The 21,748-nt window shown below is 41.4% G+C and overlaps 1 protein-coding gene across 1 annotated transcript; it reads right to left on the bottom strand.

Moving 5' to 3' along the window:
* Nucleotides 1-428: 428 nt before the first annotated feature.
* p4hb (prolyl 4-hydroxylase, beta polypeptide) lies at nucleotides 429-18,183 on the bottom strand. Its single transcript, XM_080414542.1, has 11 exons — nucleotides 17,845-18,183; nucleotides 16,097-16,300; nucleotides 14,309-14,442; nucleotides 12,220-12,357; nucleotides 9,466-9,570; nucleotides 9,158-9,283; nucleotides 8,374-8,574; nucleotides 7,988-8,108; nucleotides 5,896-6,077; nucleotides 4,687-4,797; nucleotides 429-2,014 (listed from the first exon to the last, which is right to left on the bottom strand). The coding sequence occupies exons 1-11, from the start codon at nucleotides 17,984-17,986 to the stop codon at nucleotides 1,949-1,951; spliced, it is 1,530 nt and encodes a 509-aa protein (XP_080270668.1). The 5' UTR covers nucleotides 17,987-18,183; the 3' UTR covers nucleotides 429-1,948.
* Nucleotides 18,184-21,748: the final 3,565 nt, after the last annotated feature.

Below are 21,748 nucleotides of genomic sequence, written 5' to 3' on the forward strand. Positions count from 1 at the left end.
TAACTAGATTTTCAGACCACTGGTGCAATTTGGGTGTGACCATTATCATGGCAGGCCCCTGAACAGCGTGTGTGCCATGTTTGGTGCGGATTGGAGCAACGGTGTGCCTGTGGGCCCTGGGGGCAACACGTGGCCCTTGGTAGGACTACTCTAATGGCAGACCACTACACCGAACAGTGCAACATTTGGTGTGGATCGGCACGACTGTGCGTCCCGCAAGTCCAGAGATTACGTTTGTGACCACAGTCCTGACAGACATGATAAACAAATTTGACGTGGACAACCTATAGAAGTTGTCTTCACAATTATACTGCATACTATAGGCCTATACTCTTCTGACAGTCCTGTCCTACCTTCTGATAACATGGACTGGTACATAATTTATACACATACAATATTATTTTTAAAAAAAATCCATAAAACTCAAGGTTTTTCCAACAGTTTTGTTTATTTGGCCACCATTGTTCACTTTTCCACAGCAAATTGAATATGATGGAATGCTTTGTCGAGATTCCCCTCACCCATGCACAGCTGTCATACCCCATTACCCAGCTCTGCTCAACCCTCTTCTCCCCAATCCAAACACAACAGTCATACGGTACATTCATAACCTTGTCCCACAAAAACTAAAGTACAATGACATGTAGTCAACTGCCATTCCAATTATCACACATGCTCACAAATTTTACGATCACAGCTATGTTAACCACACACACACACACACAATATCAACACACTCATTCTGAGGACAGGAGCATTGGGTAGAGCCAGGAGGATGGGGTCGGTACAGTAAAGGTGAGGGTGTGAGGCTGTTCCACTGTTCCCTCCCCAGACATAATGGACACTTTCTCTCAGACAACCCAGCCCCTAAAACACAGTTCCTCCAAGGAACTAACTGCCTACTCAGTAACCATGAACAATCTCTTACTGGCGTGAATGCAGTGCAACCAAACAGAACTGTTCTAGTCTCCACAAGATCCCAAGTCCGAGAGTGTGTCCACGGGCCAACTCAGCCCCAGCAACACCAAATGGATTCAGCTGGGCATACTGGTACAAACATAACAATGACAGATCTAAAATAAAACACACCTTTATAGTGAAAATAAGATAATTAAATAAAGTTTGAACCAAACGTTAACTTTTTTTGCTTTAAAAAAATAAATCAGTAGCCGTACTGAAATGAGAAACCTCAACTGAGAAAATATTTTTTTTTAGTATGGGAATGAAGGCAGAATGAGAAAAACAAGTTGAAACACAGTTAGCCCCAAGAAAATTGGTCTCGGCTACCGATGCACAATATTGCATTCAAGGGGCCATTTGTGCTACACAGGACATGCTCAGTTTGATGTATTTTCGTGAACTCTACCAAACAAAAAACAAAAAAAAGGCATTGGATGGCCCCAAGTCCCCTGAGAGATTAGTCTTTACAAAACCACCACACAAAACCCTGGTCCTCAGTATGTCTACCAAAGGGATAAGAACACTGGCAGCCCCCCAACCCATACTGAACAATGGCAGGGATTTTTTTTTAAGGGGCAGGGGATTATAATTTTTCTTTTTACAGTACAATACATGAAACAACAAAAAAAAAGAAAACGGGATATTTCAATGCCATTTTTACATTTGGTTCCAAATATACAAGGCAAACTGCTGATGTGGATCTTGGTAGAGAAGGCATTGAGGTCTTCCATTGCGATTGAGCACCCTTCCACTGAGTTTCCCCATGAAGGAAAAGACAAGTCCATCATCGTAGCTAGAAGGTAGAATGTCGAGGGGTGGTCGACCCAAAAGGTTGGCCACCCATGCTGACTGACTTGACAGACTGACTGACTTAAATGTGTAGTATGTTCACAGGAAAGGGAAGGTCCACAGGGAAGTGAAGGTGGTATTGGTGATCAATTCGGGTAAGAGGGGCTGGGGGTGGGGCACACCTCTCCTTTGCCTGCTCTTATAACTCGTCGTGTCCGTCCTCGCCATCTGAATCCTCATCCTGGTCTTCAACCTCGTCCATATCCTGTTGGGAACAAAAGGGACGGACACATTAATGCCAGATTGAGGAACCCTTCATTGGAACTAGTTGATCCTAAATTACACATTTATATTAAAAAAATGGAAAAAAGTTATGGTATTTCCTAAGACTTGTACTAGATCAGTGGACATGGATCGTACATAAAATGATATCATCATCACTCCACTGGGGTTAGAACACACCAGGAAGGTTATTCATTTTGTCTGATCACTAATAATGTGATCTAAGCATTAGGCCTATGCAAGTGTCTTGGAAACGAGCTCTACTGGGAGGTTGGGAAGCCTCAGGGTCTGGGGACGGTTCCATGTTGGTGGCTGAACACTAGGATAAATACAATACTCTAGTCTTGACAAATAAATGAAGGTATATTACTCAGGAGATGGAGTAGCCGCCTGGGAATGGAAAGGTTCCCGGTTCGATCCCCCTGGCTTCACTTCAAAGTGTCCTTGACCAAGATACTTAAAGGGATAGTTCACCCAAAAAATATTTTTTTTCCTATTGATTACTCACCATATGGAGACTTGAATTCATGGATATTTTTTTTATTACTTGAATTCATGGATATTTTTTACATTTTTTTGTCGCATTCCTAAGCCAATAATTTGATGAACAGCGGACCGGTAGGCAGTGCTTCCGGTAGGAGACACAAAGGAGACTCTTTCTGTCTCCTACCGGAACCGCTGCCGGTCATCAAATTATTGGCTTAGGAATGAGACAAAAACAAAAAAATATCCATGAATTCAAGTCTCCACGGGGTGACTAATCAATAGAAAAAAAGTCATTTTGGGGGTGAACTATCCCTTTAAGCCCTAACTGCTACAGATGAGCAGGTTGGTGTCTTGCATGGTTGCCTCCATAGTCGTTTTAGAATGTATATACACTGATGAATGTAATGCACGTTGTAAAGCGCTTTGGATAAAAGTTGCTAAATAAATCTGGATTAAAGGTGCTATATAAATCTGTAATGCTCTTTTATAACTTATGTAAAGCACTTTGAGCCTTTGTGCCATGCCAAGACACCATGTTTAACTCTCTCAGTGCCAAGCCCCGAGTTATCCAGAGTTTTAGGGTTATACCCTCAGTGCCAGAACGAGAAATCCCGAGTTTTTTTTTTTTTTTAAGTGTTCAGAAGAACCCAAGATATCATTATCTGAAGATTTGCAGCTCCATCCACTCTTTGTTTAACCTATAACTGAAAAAGGCTGTATCTCGCTTCCTAAGCACTTTTTATTTATTTTGAAGAAAAGTTGGCAAAGTTCGCAATATTTTTTTTATTTAATTGGCACTGAAAGAGTTAAGAGTGATTCATAATTTAGAACACAACACCTAATTTATGCTCCATCGTGCAACGGTGTTGTGCCAAGAACAGACAAAAATGGCAGAGCTACAAGCTCACGCGACAATGAGCCATTCTCAGCACGTGCGCTGAAACGCTCCATATATAACACTTAAGTATCAACACGGTCAAACACATGTTCCTTAATGGGCCATCTGTGCAAATCAATTCAGTCATTCACAGAATGTGTAACCCATACTGTATTGTCACCTTCATATAGGTATGACATCATTTGCAAGGCTAGTATTCCCTCACGCCTATCCCAAGGAGGTATGGAGAAGCAACTAAAGTGAGCTTGTGCTGGACATAGTAGAAGGGGGGGGTATAAGTGCTGACGATTTAGACAGTGCATGGTATGTGGATGCTGCAACACTGACTGCACGTGCCAATGATTGAACCATATAGAGAGGCTTGGGTCCCCAGGGAGAGCTGTCAGCTGTTCTGCAATTAGACTTCTACAAGAAGGCGGTGTGGTGGTATGGAGCATATGGAGTGGTAGTAGACTAGAGAGTAGAGGTGTGGGTTCATCTATTCTAAGGTGCATTTCGACATGGACGCAGTGACATTAACATAATCCATTAAAATCTAATGTTTATTGTCCAATTACTGCTGAATCCGAGGGCAATGTCAGACTGAACTGTCGACGCTACGCAAGCATCCAAGGGCGGCAAACCACTCTGGGTTCACCCTCTGCATTACAAAACTCACCAAGCTTTTTAAAGATATAACCAACAAGATTTTGAAGAATTGCTCAATTAGTTTGTGTCCAAGTTTTCCTGTGTGTGGCCGCTGCCTTCTGTACAAAAGCACAATTCCCACAGCATTGTTTTGCAATTTGAATCTTGTTTTTGGTCAAACTGTACAAAACTTACACAAATATGTAAAAAGAAAAAAATAGCGGTCAAATGTTATTGCAAATCTTTAAGCACCATTAAAGATCACTTACAGCCCACAGCTTATCTTTATTAAGTATTCAAAGTCTAGTGTCTCCACACTTGTAAGGAAGAGAGACCCCCGTATTTGGTAGATTTTGGTTGATACATTTAAAGATCAAATGCCTAATTTGATGGCAGCTTTAGATTAAACCCTTATAGAATTCTTAAAATACATCACGCTGTAACATGAAGACTATGTTTTGGGCCAAAGCTAGATAGTGGTCATTTACGCAGCTCTAAAAGCTTGAGCCATTTGTTTTGCCTGAGCAAGCTTTGAAGGAAGGGGCACTAGAATATTTGGGGGTTAGAAGTCATCAAGGCTACAATTGCATTTTAATGGGACCACCAAGGCCCACCAAGGTGCGCAAATGAAGAGGTTAACTTACCTCTAGATCTTCCTCCTCTTCCTCTCCAGCTGGTGCACCACCCTCCGTGCCACCACTCTCCAGGAATTTGGTGAAGCCCTCAAGCGTTCTCTCTCCATTGTAGTCGACGACCTGTTGATCAAATGTCATTACTATTAAATGTGCAAAGATGTAATTTATGCAGAAACCAATGCAAATGTTAAAGAGTCAATATGCCATTATGGCAGGTTTAATTGACAAAAACTGTAAAAGCAGATGACCTTCAAATGGCTCTGAGGACAGTCACAGAGCTCTGCCTGCAGACTCAACTTTCAATCTCAACGTGATCATAACATGCCCACCAGTGCAGCTGTCTCCCTTTCTTGGCCATTTCCAGTTCTGTTCCATTCCATAGTCAAGTAGGACCATGTGCTAATCCTTGTGCTAAACTTTCAGTCTGTGGCAGGCAGCCAATTCACATGGCACACATTTAAACCTGCTGAACTGTGCAACTGGGACGTATACAGAGACTGCCATCAGTCCGTAAACGTGAAGGTGGTATGAGATTGTCAGGATAATAAAAGGTGGTGCCATGGGGCCTGTTGGGGAGGACTCTTGAGCAGAGGGTCTTAAGTGGGTAAAGTAAGTAATCAAACCAATTTACAAGGCCAGCAGGCTCAGGTTTCACCTTAATGCCACCAGGGGACATCTCTTCAAAATAATATATCAACAATCTTGCAATGGCATGAATAAATACTTTATTACTTATAAATTATGACTCACTTCTACCATGACCAGTATAATATATTTTATTTTCTACTTTTATTACATTTTGTACTATACGTTAGACATCACTTCTTGCACAATCAGTCAGCTTGACAAACATTTCACTGCTCGTATGAGTATGTAACAAAAATATTTGAATCTTGAATCTAAATAAGGGAAATATTATATTAGGACAGATAATATTAAGGGTGGTAGAGAAAGAGAGAGATGGCGACTGAATGCAGGAGCGAACCATGAAGGCAGCGGGGTTTACACTGACATAATAGACCAAGCACTTATAAAAAGGAGGTCAAGTAGTAAATCAAGTCAAGTATTAAATCTCACAGTCAGGGTGAGAGGCTCAGCTTTCAAAAAGTAAGGAATAGCGTAATGGCACCCCCCCCCCCCACCACCACACACAAAGCATGAGCCGCAGCAACTAGTAATGGAAGTGTAACCATGCTGCGCAGTGAAGCAGCCACTCACCTTGCGGTCATCTCCTGCAGGGAAGAATTTAAGCGTGGGGAAGCTGTGCACTTTGACTGACTCAATTTCATTGGCTGTAGAGTCCATCTTGGCCACTATGATATCGTCACTGCCCATGTACTTCTCTCCCAGCTTGTCCCAGATGGGGGCCAGTTGCTTGCAGTGTCCGCACCAGGGTGCATCTGTAATGCAGAAAAAACAATAGTAGTTAAGTACAGCCTACTCAGCCCCGTCCGAGTTATGTACCGATAGGCACAGAATCGTAAATTATCGCCCCCCCTAGGCAATGCCATCGCCAAGCATCATTTTCCACCACGGAGTACTGTCCTTCCGGCCCCACCCCCCGCTACCCAGTCCCGATAGGAAAACGCTGGTCGCTTCAGAGACAGATGCACATTAACATAAGATGTTTCATTAACACATTTACCGCCGGGCCCGTAGTTCTACGGGCCGTTAAATCCAACGGTTAAGCGCCAATCCCGTAGCCTACGGGCTGTGGTGCTTTTTCCTTTTTTTCGAATTTTTTTTTTTTTTTAATTTTCTAGGGGGACCATTTTCAGTGTAACACCACCCGATCTCGACCGGAAGTGCGATCACGTTTTTTGTTTCCCGTCTGCCTCCATTCTAAGTCGTACACAATAACCCCTGTAAAAGCCCCTGTAAACATGTAGTTTTTCATCCTCGCATTTCCCATGTTAACTTAAACGGTCAGAACTCAAACATGGCGGCTCCGTTTGACACGTGGTCTTCACTGGTAGAAGCAGTGAGATCTCCGCGATGTTTACAAACAGTGCACAGCTCAATCTTAAGGATTTTAACAAGATCTGTGGCGACGTGAAAAAAACAAAAAACAACAATAAAACGTTGGCACTGGTGAGTACATTATGAGATTAACCTCTGGCGGTCAATGTGTTAACATAAGATGTGGAATAAAGATACAAACAGCCACCAGAGAGGAGTTGACACTTTGCTTATATGGTTACGGCTGAGTCATGGTGACATGAGAGTGACGTCAGAGGTCTGTCTCTTCTATAAACCAAATTTAATAGAGGATACAATCTTACAGTAATGATCTAACTCCTTTCGATAATGAAATAATTGTTTCTACTGAATTTAAATAGATTCTTATCTTGATAATAACGTTGAAAGTCTGTTCAAAGATCTCAAGCAGTGTGCCCCGGTGGATCACCTCGTAGAGCGCATACCAGTAAGGCTTAATCCTTGCCACAGCCCTATTGCCCTTCCCACCCCTCTCCTGCCATTTCCTGCCTCTCTCCACTGTCGCTATCAAATAAAGGCCACAAAAATAAAGAAGAAAATAAAATAAAAACTAACACTTGCCAATCAAGTTATTATAAAATGTTATACTCACAGATGCATGCATAAAAATAGAAGCTATAATATAGTGCCTGTAGCATCATTTATAAGAGATGAATAGATAGAATTATCAAACAATATTCCAGGCCTTTAAATTAAGCTTGAAAGCTATTAGCTAAGGATGTTGACACTTAAAAACAGGTGTGCCCAATCCTATGGCACGTGCGCCCACAGCTTAATGTCCCCCACGGGCCACCCCCTCAAGCCTAGGATATAACCCTTTACCAGTCAGACTGTGGGGGCTTACCCCTCAGTGAGTGACTAATCATAGGCAATATCAATGTCCAGCAATGGAAAATTCCTTCAGTTGTTAGGAAATGCTCCAGCTACTATTTGTAACGATATTTAACCTGACATCGTCTAACTCCAAGTATTAGATAACACGTTAATTTGCGAAGAGAAGTTGACGGGGCATGAACTTGAACAGTGCATTACCTCTTAGGTATTTGGGGCTTAGTAGGGGCAAACCAAGGATGGTTGGAGATTTAAGTTTAAGACACAAGAGTCTCAACATGGCGGGCAATGCAGAGTCTCCCCACTTATGAGGTATAGTCAACAGTGTTAGAAAACAACACTTGAAAGGTGAACTTGTTAATCCACTCAGCTGAAATAGCCAATAAATGGTAAAGAAGGTTTTCATGCTATTCAATCTACTACTACTTATGGTCAAGGGTAAACTAGTGGTATTCAAGACGAGACAGGAAAAGGCTCTTACAGAATTCTACAAAGACGTTCTTCTTGGCATCGAAGACAACTTCTTCGAAGTTCTTGCCCACCAGGGTATGGACAGGGGTTTTGTTCCAGTCTTCAGGAATATCCTGACTCATGAGGTGGGGCTGTAAAAGAGAAGAAAGTCAACAAAAAGACCACCAATCAAGCAGATTTCAATCAATTAGAACCAAAATTACAAATCTACAAGCCATTTATGTTTTATAGATGTCAATAGATCAGTCCATTTAAGTTAGTTAAATGCAGAGCCATTGAGAGACACTCCCATAGACTTCCGTTGTATACAAAGAATATTCATATAATTAATATAATAACTAACACCATCTTCCACATGCGTTACCATACCACATGGTGGACAGCTCTCGTTTTTACCCTTAGTTTGCCCTCTGCGAATAGTGTGCAGAATGCAATGATGCTCTCAGCAGTGATGGCCTCATTCTCTGGCTTGTACTTCGTCATCTCATCTTCCAGGGTGATGAGACGGATGGCGGGGCATTCCTCCTTCTTCAGGCCAAAGAACTCCAGGATGCGCTGGTTGTCATCCACATCACTGTCAATGAAGATGAACAGGATCTGGAACGCACATATTTTACAAGTAGTTAAGAGTCAAAGAGTAGTACCATTAGAAATTTGGATAGCTGCCATTTGTAAAATGCAACACATCCCCTCATGGAATGATCAAAAGGACTTGGTTCACATAATTCCTTTTTAGACTAGATCCACTGTCCTACAAATATTGAGTGACATACTCCAGATAATGATTTTTCCCCTCCAGGCCAAATTACTTAAATCTTAATCTAAACTGGTGAACCATAACTCCAATTCTCTCATCTTCTTCGAGTACGTCGAGCAATGCCTTGTGATTTCTGACTTGGTGGTCTATAATGAATGCATAGAAGAAAAATTAAAGTTGCCTTTCCAACCTTTATTTGTAGCTCCCTGAAGTACTACAGTGTGCAAACTTTAATTTTTCTTCTAGGTTTGGCCTTTTGAAGTTCAGCACCTGCCTTTAAATGTTTTATGGATGTGTGCAACCTCTTTTGATCCTACCTACAGTATAATGAATGCATGCAATACTTTTATTTGTCACAGGACATACAATTCAAGACCCTAGAGTCTACCCAGTCAAGGGCAACATTAATTACAGTACACCCACCTTGCCCTTGAAGCCTTCTGCTGCCTTCTTGAATTGGTTCATTTTTTCCTCGAAGTCAGAATTACCCTTTGGCACGAACATAAGGATGTGGGACTTAATTTCTCCACCGAAGATTTTAGGGGCAGTCTAGGGGGAGGGGGAAAAACAAAAACAAAATTAGTTTCACACGATTTAGAGAGTAATTCATTGGGAAACGGGAGCACATTATTCTTATCATTTTGTAGAAATGAACACTACTGTAGGTGAATGACAGTTGTATGTGTTCCATAAATGGTGCGTGTGGTTGTTAATAACTCTATAACCATTACCTGCTCTGTGAACTCAATAACCAGAGGAAGCTGGTTAGCCTTAATGAAGGCCAGGAGGTCAGTCTTGGTAAGCTCTCCATCAAAGGTGTTACGGCCCTCATCAAACTGTGGGGGAAAGATGGAATCAGATTTTGTCAACAAATAGCAACTGAGCAGGTGCAGTTTACTCTGCCTTTGAACTCCAAACCCAACACAGATTTACTCAACAAGCCACTTAAAATCCCATGGTAATCCTGGGCTGAAGAAAGACCCAGAAGCCTAAATTAGTTATATTGGGTATTAAGAATAGCGGCAATGCCTGGCAACACAAGCTGGCACAAAACCGGAAGGAAGGGTGGGTGGGGGCCAAGCTGTCACCCTTTCCAGACATTGACCAACGCTATGCAACTCAAGCCCCAACAGTAAACTGTGATAAACAAGTGACAGACCACCCTGCTTATGGACTGTTTACTTTAATTATTGGCACGTAACACACATATCATTGCCGTTTGTGTCAGGGTAGGGTTACAAACAAGGCTCCGTTGCCAGGCAATGGCTGTGGTACGAGGGGCATCAGTCCAGGTGCCAAGGAGATCATGTATTCTCATCACACTGTTTGTAAGCCATTATTACGGAAGTATGCAAAAAGTGCAGCGGTACAGTTATACAATAATGCTAAAAAGGATAACATCATACTATGAGCAATAAAAGTATATTTAAAGAACAACTGTGTGCGCGTGGTGTGTGTGGGGGGGGGGGGTACTTTCTGTTGGCAAGCTAGAAGTCCATGTCCAGTTGAAAATTGCAGACAGGTGCTCTTTTATTGCGGTTTTGGAGGAGGGTAGGGAGTTGCACTTTTTGATGGCTGGTGGTAGGGCAGTCCACATTTTGGTGGCATAACAGTAGAATGAATTCATCCCCATGTTTGTGCCGAATCTGGGGTGAACTAGATCAGTGGAGCTCCCTCTGGTGTTGTGCCTGTGGGCGTTTCTCACTCTAGTGAAGTTGTTTCACAGGTACATGGGCACTGGTCCCTTGAATATCTTGAAAACCAGGCCCCTTGCAGGTTGCTGTACTCTGTCCTAAGCCATCCGACCCTAGCATAATGAGCATGGTGTGTCCTAGGTGTGAGGTCTAGTAGTAGTAGTAGTAGTAGTAGCAGTGGCGTACCCACTGTAGAGGCAGGACAGGCGGTCGCCTGCCCAACTAAGACCTCGCCTCCCCTAGAAAACCCAAATAACCTGAACATGTGTCATGCGTGCTTATTGTCCTCAAAGCCACGCATCCAACACGCTTTGAACTGAGCAGATTGGACCTTCCGTTCCAGAGATAAGGGCCAAAACATCTTGAAAACTGCCACTTTTGCCGGTTTTCGATAGCCGATTTTCGATTGAGTTGAAATTTCTTTTTGGGGGTAATAGAGGGGGTACAAAAAAAAAATCTCGCCGTAGAAGTAGTAGTATGATTAGTTTGTTTTGAGAGGTCTGTTGTTGTTGATGTTTGTAGGTCTGGTTTTTGGTTTCTTACTGTAGCCCAACTGTTCAAAATACCTTCCAGGATGGGCTCAGAAAACAAACATGGTTGAAATTACTTGAAGGAAGAAAGACGACATGGACCATGTCAATGTTAACGGATTGCTAGTATAATACATTATAAAATGCAGTAACAAGACAAGCCCATATTCTTACAAAATAAGAAGAGATGATTTTATAGCGAACTAAGTTGCACGATTATGGTAAAAATGATTACTTAACACACTATTACTCTTATTACTCATTGACTTTGGAAACATTGTGCATTTATTGGACACAAAAACCCACATTTTTAACAGTATATACGTTAAACTGACATTATCAAATAAACTAGGGGCGTAAACAACTGGGCGCAGAGTGGGGTTAAATAACTTTGGTGCGACAGCACAAACACACTCTCCTTTAGTTACCGCCTCCATGTGCATCTGATGTTTGCGCAGTGCTGTAAAGGATAGGGGTACGCTGGCTTTATAACACAAGACCACATGAACGTTGGAAACCAAAATTCATACTGCTCAGTGAACTCATATTACGATATGGTTTGGCAGACAATTAAAAAAAAACGTAAATGTTCTGTGACCTACACAAAGAATTTGTGTTAACTGGGTGCAAAACGTACCATCACAGTCATATTAATCGCACATCTTTTTAGTGTTGAATATCCTCACTAACGGGGAAGACAATTTGAATCATGAAAATAATTCTAGCTTGAGTACGTTTTCTATTAATCTAACATTTCTGTTAGCTACTGCATATGGGCAATTACTTCACCAAAGCTAAACTTAGACAAATCTTGCAGCATAATGTGAGCCCATGTTTACAGCAGTGAAAGACCACATCGAAATGGAAGTCCAAATGGCAGGAGACCAAGTACTGCTGTAGAACGGGGCTAACTGGATCACCTTACCTGGCTAATATGTGGCCTCACAAGTCATCAAGCTGTCATCGAAACTCTCCTTTACATTCTCATATTCACGTGGGGTCTTGCATGCTTGACTCTTGGCAATCAGACCACCAACTGCACATGCTTATAATGCATTTACACAGAGCATGGCTAGCAACAACTGATACTCACCAGGTAGTTTGTTTTAGTATTTTTACATGATAAGTCAAGTTTTTGTAAATTTGTGCATTTCTACCTTATTGCTTGTGTGCTACAGTAGGATACAAGGCAAAACGAACGAATCCCCCCCTTGAGGCAATAAAGAGATGAAATGAACTGAAAGCATGCATTCATGGTTACCTTCTTGAAGAGGACAACACCGTCCTTGGACACCTCGAACTTTGAGTACACCGCATCCTCAGAGGTCATCGCAAATGGAATATCATCTACAGATTCTGCTGCTTTAATGAAGGCCTTAGCATCCTCAGATTCAGCGTCCTACAGCAGAGACAAGTATATACAACTCACACTTCATGTCTCAATATCTATGCCTTAACTAAACAGTATTTGATCCGTTTGGATGTTGAACCGAAGACAAATATTAACCGCAAATTCATTAATTCGAGAGCGAAATATAATTATCTGAAATATCTGCCCTTTATTCTGTCCCCTTTTTCTTTTCACTTGCATAATAAAAACTGACAAGAACTGTACAAGGGGTGTGTTGTTCGTAAACATTACAGGAAATGTCTGTAAGAATTTTGTGTTAAGGTTCCAGGTTAAATACTGTATAACCATGTCAACACAGTGGATAGGAATTTGTATCAGTGCAGCAGTTCTAAGTAATAAAACATGAAATAAGAGCAGTAAAAATTGGTATCATCACATTTATACATTCAAACATACATCATATTGAATTCAGAAGTTCTTTGTGCCGCAACATTCATTTTAAAATGCTTGTAATTTTGTACTGCTACCCAACCACTTTTAAAGTGCTTGCTGACTAATGATTGCTCTACTGCCAATAGTGCTTGTGCGTCAGAGTTCAAGTATCGTACATCTTCAGGATGTGTGCTATTCCTGAGGCGAGATGTCCTGCAACTAAAACTTTGGAATCTCAATGGAGGGGAGGGATTCGAAGAGGGAGCTCGCACTAGCTCGGTGAAAGGAGCATTGATGTTAGATACGCCTTGCTGACGCATATTATTCCAAAAGGATGCCTTAAACTTGTGATGCGTCCAGGGGACGCACAATATTTTACGCCGTTAATGCTACATTGTCTGTTAAAATCATAGAAATAAACACAAAAATCTACCGGAGCCTCTTCTGTTTTACCATCTGCAAGATATGTCAATCAACAAGACCAATGAAAAGCGACTAAGCGAGTGGCAACACTTTAATGGTAAATAATGTTGACAGGGACACTACATTGGACCAAGGTTTCTTGATTTGAAACGCATTTCAATGGCAGAACGACTTTCGACATAACACCAACAAGAGGCACTGGCCAACTGGAAACGGGTCAAGGGAAGCAACTCAAGCAAGTACACTGAAGTACAAGTAATCGTTTGATAAGTGCTACACAGCCTTTAATTGAACTGCTTAAAATGCACAACACACATCATTTGAGTAATTTTATTATCAAACTTGCAGTGGACACCATTTTAATACTTAAGCTCCTTACACACCGGGGGCATTTTTTTCATGCGAATAATACGTTTTTTTTACCTTTACCTTATAAAGTCAATGCAAGCTTCCATGGAGCGAAAAAGCGAAGCGAAAAAGCGTCTTTTAATTATTCGGAACGAGTCCGAATTTTGCGTATATTCGCATAATCGCCGGTGTGTAATGACCTTTAGTCTTTATTTCATAATTCATTTCGGTGCCATTCACTTTACCACGTTCTACGAATATAGATTTATTTAGCAAATAAAGTTGTCAGATTTGGGATTTGAATATAAACAGAATTATAACCACATTAAGAACAAACACTGCAACTGAAAAGATACATTTTATTAGGGACCCATAGAATTTTGCTGGGATCCATTTGAAAGACTACTCGTGGGTCCCGAGACTCATTACATAGAAACATCACTTAAGGAGTCAGTGATCATCATCTACATCTTGCCTCTGAAATATGTGTGATAATATGGAGGAGACAGAAGGTCATAGCCAATGATCTTCAACACTATACAGTTCTTTCACCAACTGCCCCCCCGATGGGTGATTGTTTTGTCATACCCCACTGACTGAGAAGGCAAGGACACCCTCCACAGTAGCTCTGTAGAAGTGCATCATCACCTCCCCTGGTCAGCATTAACATCCATAACCATAAATAATTATGCAATATGACATATTGTTTTAACCATGACACAGTAAAAAAAAAAAAAAACACTAACATGGTACTTTAAAAAAAGAAATAAAAATGACAGCCAGGCCAATAACTCACCTTGAAGAAACCAATGACTGCCACCTCGTTGTCAGCGATCATCGACTCCGCCTGCGCAACCTCTGCCAGGGTGGCAACAGCTGGGCCTGTGCGCTTCTTAAGCCAGTTGACGAAGTCATCAGCCTGCCTTCCAGCTGCAAGAAAATAAAAGCCATTTTTACAGTAGCTGCAGCTACAGGTTGATTTTTATTACTCAAAGACAATGCGGTTCAAGACTTAACTGGCTTTATTTGAATCAAATTGACATGATCAGAACAAACGCAGAGCAGGGACAATGTTAATTTGGCCAAAGTCATGAAGTGCTTCCAAGTTCCAATGCACAACACACGTCATTTGAGTAATTTTATTGTATTATTAGAGTTGCAGAGGACACCATTTTAATAATACTTAAGTCTTTATTTCATCATTTATTTTTATGCCATTTACTTTACAATGTTCTACGTATATAGATGTATTTAGTGTGAGCCTAGCTCGCTCACACTTCACCAGTAGAGGTTAAACTAACCACAGTGAAAACAGTGTCTCAGTGAAAACAGTGTTTAAGTAAACATGCACTGCTTTTACTGTGGTCAGCTTGAATATAGAAACTAAAGGCACATCCGGGATATGCCGTTAAACCCATAGCTTAAACTGAATTTTAAAGCTTTTAGGTAAAAATAACAATCATGGTCAAATTTAAAGTCACATCTTATTCTAAATCAATGTTAAAAAAAATATGTAAGGTCCAGATGACCTTTCACTTAACTTTTCATCCTGAACTACCGTTTTATTTATTTTATTTTTCATTTTGCCATCTTAAAGTTTATATGCAAACATTACTGCATCGTATTTCCTTATTAATTGGTTTCTGCTGCATATATAAAATAAATAAAAATAATATACATAACATTTTTAAATAATATACTTTATATTAAATTAGACATAATAATGGACTTGAATGCAAGGCAGGGTAGCAGCATTGCTACTAGCAATGCTACTGCGGTAGTGCGGTTCCCTAAAGACAACACCAGAGACAGCTGCCTAAGGGATTCTGCCAGTGGTTTTTTTTAGCCCTCAGACAGTGAGTAGCAGAGCACTAGTGTACTGGGCAGGGAGTCAGGGCAATCCCCCCACTATGTTACTTCCCAAAACTCCCCCTCCTTTCCTAGCCATAAACAGCAGCCAGACGAAGAGGGAACGTGAGGAACTGCACATCGCACAGCTGGGCTGAGGGAGCCCGCATGGGAGGAACGTGTGAACCCCCCTCCATTTCATCACAGTCATGTGAGGCCAGAGTCATGAGCTCATTGGTCCAATTACTTATTATGCTCTTATGGGAGTCACATTACCAGGATAAAGGAAGCTATTAAGACTGGCTACACCAGCAAAGTCTGCAGAAATGTATAATAGATCATATCCACACATTTGACTAAGAAAGAGATTACCCAAGTTGACATAACTTAGCTTAACACTCCTATTATTTGAGGTTGTTCAGGAGGCCAAATATTGTTTGATATGGAGATTAAGAGAGGGCTCAAGTAACCGAGAGTTATTATAATAGGGGAAACCAAGATAGAATGAACTGTACAGAGATTTACACAGTCATTTCAAAGTCAACTAGTATCAGCTGTATTATACAGTGAAAGATTATATTCTCAAACCTAAGACAATTCTTGGCAAGTGTCCAATTGACCAAAATGGAGTGAAAGTAACCATTTAGACAAATAATTGTACTGCAACATCGAACGCCATTCTTATCTGGGTTGTCCAAAGGAGGCAGATATATGCCAAGACAACGCCAAAGCTCACCAGAGTACTCTTTGGCTGAGTCCTTATCTCCCTTGAAGAACTTGATGGTTGGGTATCCCCGGACTCCAAACTCCTGGGCCAGCTCCGTCTCTTCTGTGGCGTCCACCTTACCCAGGCGGATCAATGAACCCTCTGCCTTCAGCACGCCAGCCGCCTTGGCATACTCCGGGACCAGAGCTTTGCAGTGACCACACCATGGGGCATCTGCGTAGAAGACAGGAGACCGGAATTAACATACTGTAGTACAGTGAGAGCTATGCTTGAATGACTGCTAGTAGCCCAAATTAATTTGTTGTTTTGAACTCGATAAAACTAACTAAAAAGGAACAAGTATAAAATATTAATTATAAAGAGCAGTAACAGGACAAGGCCCTCTTCTAACAAAGGTTATAACGAAAATAAGGTGAGTTTTATAGGACACATTTAATAATAATAATTTGACTGGCAAATTCTAAACAATTACTGATATGTATCGATAGACAATATGCTGCCATTCTTGTGTGGGGCAAAGTTAATGATTGCATGCAGTAGCTGAAAAAAATGATATTGATTAAGAAGCCAAGGTGCACTGTTGGATGGTCAAAGTCTAATAGTAATTTCCTGTATATGATGTAAGGGGCAAGGCATTCACTATCGACACAATCTGAGTCTTCTGCCAATATGTAAATCATTTCCTCAGAACAAAAAAAACATCCCATTTCGAATCAACAAAGAGAAAGACAGGTGAACTTTCAGATTAGTACACGTCAACTTAGAACCTCATCCAACCCCAACAAGGTCCCGCCCAGCTGATAATAAATACGTGGTCAAACAAGGATTCCACCCTCCCATATTCCCCCCCCATTGGAGAACTCTAATCGTGGGCCATTCTGACTGGCCCACGTCTCGTCATTCAGCTGATGAATAGGTCAACAGTTTGACACCAGTGCCGCGGGATGGGCCCGCAGGGTACTGACACCCTCTTGAGGGGAAAAACACCAGCCATAACTTAAAGATAAGAACTGCACAAAAAACTACATTCCGGTACAACCAAACCAACATGTTTAGAAGGTGTAGCGACAAAAATAAAAACCAGGAAACCACATCCACTAATCGAAAGTCTAGTAGCTCCTGAAACTCACACGTCATGTTAAAACCCACTGGCACATAACGACACGCCTATCATATACATGACCAGTACGCATTAAGCCAGTCATTACCCCACTAACCCACACATTAACCTACACGTACGACACGCACATTGACACATTCCAGCACCAAGTGCTCTGTGTTAGCATGGATTTTCGAGAAAATATTTCCCCTCTCAGAGCTCAGTTGAAATGATTGAGATAACGGTAGTTAAGTTGATGATGAGCTATGATTCAGCATGATGCACAATACAGGTTAACACAGGGTGAGAAAACAGTCCAAGTTAGCCAACATTAGCCTTTAGCTGATCTAACTTGAGACCCAACCATGTTCCATAATATGTTCAAGCAATCGATGCATGAGCATGATGCTGATGCAGCAGCTGGAGTGCGTGGCTACAATGTTGCTGCAAACACACAATATGGAAACAATGTAACGTTACCACCATTAGCAGCAGCACAGCAGTTAAACTAGTCAATCGGCATGTCAGAACTTTGCAGCTAGGTGAACTCGGCTAACGCTCACACACTACTAGCCACCCAGGCAACAATCGACCAGAGAACCAATGCAACGCTAAAGCCATCCCTTTTAAACGTGTTAAAAGTGTTTTAGTGACTTACAGAATTCCACCAGAATGGCGGGGTGAGCCTTCAGAGCCTCGTCGAAGTTACTTTTCTTCAGCACCAGGACATCATCTTCCTCGGCGATGTCAGCCCTGGTACTGGCCACAGCCAGGGTGCAGAGGAGCACTAACTTCAACATAGTTTTACCCGACGACAGGAGCCTTTCTGACAGACAGTGGATAGTGCAAGACACAGGCGTCTCCGTGTAGAGCTGAACCTCCGGTAAGAATGGGTGTTTTGTGCTGGTTTAAAGTGGCGCTAGACGCGGCGCTGTGTGCTGTGTTGTTGTGTCTAGTTACTGCTACACTAACGTGGCATTGCGCGCAAGAAGGGGCCGGCGGTGGTGCGCATGCGCATTTATCAGGTCGAAAGCTGTTCGTGTTGAAATGTGACTGGACGACGAGCGAGCAGACCTGGAAGTGAATGTATGACAGACACCAACCAGCCTCCTTTTTCACTGTGTTCACTGTGCTGTGCATCAACTAAACCAGTGGTTCTCACCCTGTGGGTCGGGAGCCCCAGGGGGTCCCCACATGATGTTGGGGATGAAGTGACAATTGAAGGACTTTTAAAACCATTTTAATAGCACAAACTAAATGAAACACAAGAAAAAGACCATTGCTGCATCAAAAGTAATCAACAAACATTGGCCAAATAGTCAAATTATATAAGAGGAAAAAATTGTGAAAATAGCAGATCTACAAGCTCACAACGCCTCGCAACACAATCAATATACAGTAGATGTGTATTTATCTGTGGCACCGAGTCAAACTAAATGTATTGCCCCGACTCCTACATTCCAAGTGCTTATCATCATGGTGGTGGGTCCCCAGTTCAAATATGATTATTTTGGGGGGTCGCGGCCTGAAAAGGTTGAGAACCACTGTTCTAGCATATAGTGTGTAATTGAAATAACTGTTCTATTGTTTTTTTTTGTTTTTTTTTCTTTTGGGGCCATCAATGTTCTGAGACAGTGGTTCCCAAAGTGGTCCAAGTGTGTCAAAGTGTCCCTCAGCCAGTAGACACTTAACCCCGGCCCTAACAGCTTTTTTTTTTGCGTTTTAAAGACACAAAAATTCTCACACACGCTTTTATTTCTTCGCACACATATTTCCATTTGAGAAAAACAAATTAGGATACATGGATTCAAGTTCTCAGTCGCCACGACTGATTTCAGTCATTTGGATTCCATAGAAGTCAGCATGTCTTCTATGGAAGCATGTCATGCACCGAAAATAGACTATCTAGCTTACCACGCATTGCACTGCGTGTGTTGTAAGCTTGTAGATTGTCTATTTTCGGTTATTCGCTATTTTAAGCTTAAAGAGTACTTGAAGTGGTCAAACTGGTCAAACAAGTGGTTCAATCCTCCAGAAAATCCTAATGATCTCAGATATTTCATAAAAGCAAAGGTTAACCCTCTGGCGTCTGGCATTTTGTTTTAAATTACCTTTTTTTGTCAGCTTAAAGAGTACTTGAAGTGGTCAAACTGGTCAAACAAGTGGTTCAATCCTCCAGAAAATCCTAATGATCTCAGATATTTCATAAAAGCAAAGGTTAACCCTCTGGCGTCTGGCATTTTGTTTTAAATTACCTTTTTTTGTCAGGGCTAGTATGGCTGACTTTAGCATCAGTCTGCAATTTCTTCAACTGGTTGGTTGTATAGCTACCAAAACATCATAATTATACATATTGTGCTAATTGTTTATGAAACACAACGCGCATGTGTGTTCCTTTCATGCTGTTTCACGAATTGCATATTAGGAAATGGCCTGGAAACAAACATTTTTATCAGTCGTGAGATTTTATTTTGCTTTAATCCATGAGGATATAGAATGTTGGAATTGTCCCAGTTTCTAAATTGGGCTATAATCCCTTGTAAACTGTTTACCTAGATAGTTTTATTCCAATAAAGTGCTTGTTGTCAATTTTGTTGACTCTCGATGTCGTCCTGAGTGTTATCCTGTCATTAAGGGTGGTGGTGGTGCGGTGAGTAGCGAGCTCAGAGTACAAGATGACAGCAGGCAGTATTACACCACAGGGTTTGAGGTTGATTAAGTACACACAGAGAATATATATATATAGGTAGCCTATTAGTACATGTTATGTGACCAGAAGATATGAGTTGTAACAGATGTAGAAAGGAACAAAAAAAGGAACAGAGTATGATATGAATGAGTACAATACAAACATAATGTCATGATGTTCTACAATGTAGATGAGTTGTACAATCGAGAGTTGCATCTCATCTTGGGCATACAGTGTCCTGATAAGGAAGTGACCATGTCATTACAAGCATATCTGTATGCTTAGTGCTTACACAGATGAGAGTGAAGACTCAGTACATGTATGGTCAAACAGATAAAGGTCAAGCAGGTCAAGCCTATATATATCATAACAGTGTCTTACTCTCAGATATCATCATACAGTAAACATTCTTAATGGATGGCTTACTCATACAGTGGTATACATTTTAGGCTAACACTCTCATCCAGATTTACAGTGATTGAGCAGGTAGGGATTTTGGTATCTTAATCAGGGATACAGGATATGTCACTGTTGATGGACATACATTGGCTGGTGGGATTGCACCTGTGACGTTCCAGTACAGGACGGTCTTCCCAACCATGAGACCACCCTGCTGCCTGTGTTTTACACATAGCTGAGTGGTTAGTGAGCCCGCCCGTGCAGGCCCTGGCTGTCGCAGGTTCGATCCCAGGCCTGCAATGTGTGTCCCTGAGCAAGACTCTTAACCACTAATTGCTCCCCGAGCGCCGTAGAACGGCTGCTCACTGCTCCTAGTCGTTATAGGATGGGTAAATGCAGAGGACAAATTACACGTATGTGCAAATATAGTGACAGAAAAACAACCCAAGGAATTATTCTAACTATCTATCTAGACTGCTAACGATCCACCAGTGTCTTTGCAAACAATAGTCGTCAAACTGGTATTTATCTCGTCGCGACAGGAATGTGTCAGTATTATATTCACTTCCTTTTACACTGATGCAAGATTATGCAAACTTATTTATTATAGCTTCACAACTTTATAAGTACAAGGATTTTTGTCCAGAATAATGATTGCTCATTCATAGAGCTTCCTTGAAGATTAATAGGAACAGGAACAAACTCTTTTCATATCATGCATACAAAACATTTACTGTCTAAACAAGGAACAGCTAAATAAATTTCTGATGCTGCTGGCACACATCTATTGGCTGAGGCTATTTGACAGTTTTTCATTCTCACACGTTGGTTTGCCACATCATCACTGTCATACATAATGATGAGTTTCAACATCATGTTTTTCACTCTGTGGAAAACATGACAATAATATATTTTCATACCATGGTTTATAGCAGTTGTTCTCAAACATTGTCACGTCAAGGAACCCCAAATTGATATGTATTTGGCCGCAGACCACCCATCTGAAAATGTTTTGTGCCAGGGACCTCCAGAAGCAAAGATTGTAGTTAAAAATGTTTGCTTGAATTTGTTTCCCCCCCCAAAAATAGCAGATCTACAATCTAAAATGATTGTGGCACAATATTAACACATTTTGCTGGGGACCCCCTGCCCTGGTACCCCCCCCCCCTTCCCCCAAAAAGACCTGCTCGGCAGAATGACTTTACTTTTGAAATATTGAATGATTTGCTTCAGGCAATTATTTTTCCCATAAGAGATACTATACCATATTGCATGCTGAAACTCTTCACAGTATTCTTCCAACATGTTTTAACAATATTGTTGTCTTAGCCCTAACAGTAGCCTAACTGCTCTGCACATCACCACACCCCTTGAGCAAACTGTGTCTGTTATTAACTCAATAAGGCATAACACATTAAAGATACATAAGGTGAGGCCATTTATTTTATCAAGTTCGATTTTCCATATGCAAACA

The sequence above is a fragment of the Gymnoscopelus braueri genome (genome assembly GCF_963280865.1).
Source record: "Gymnoscopelus braueri genome assembly, chromosome: 2".
Lineage (NCBI taxonomy): Eukaryota > Metazoa > Chordata > Actinopteri > Myctophiformes > Myctophidae > Gymnoscopelus > Gymnoscopelus braueri.

Excerpts from the sequence above, each read along its gene's own strand:
- p4hb (XM_080414542.1), bottom strand. The coding sequence starts at position 17,986 with ATGTTGAAGTTAGTGCTCCTCTGCACCCTGGCTGTGGCCAGTACCAGG. Across the intron at positions 12,358-14,308 it reads CAGTCATTGGTTTCTTCAAG|GACGCTGAATCTGAGGATGC; the intron begins GTGAGTTATTGG and ends TCTCTGCTGTAG. Across the intron at positions 9,284-9,465 it reads TTATTGAGTTCACAGAGCAG|ACTGCCCCTAAAATCTTCGG; the intron begins GTAATGGTTATA and ends CCCTCCCCCTAG.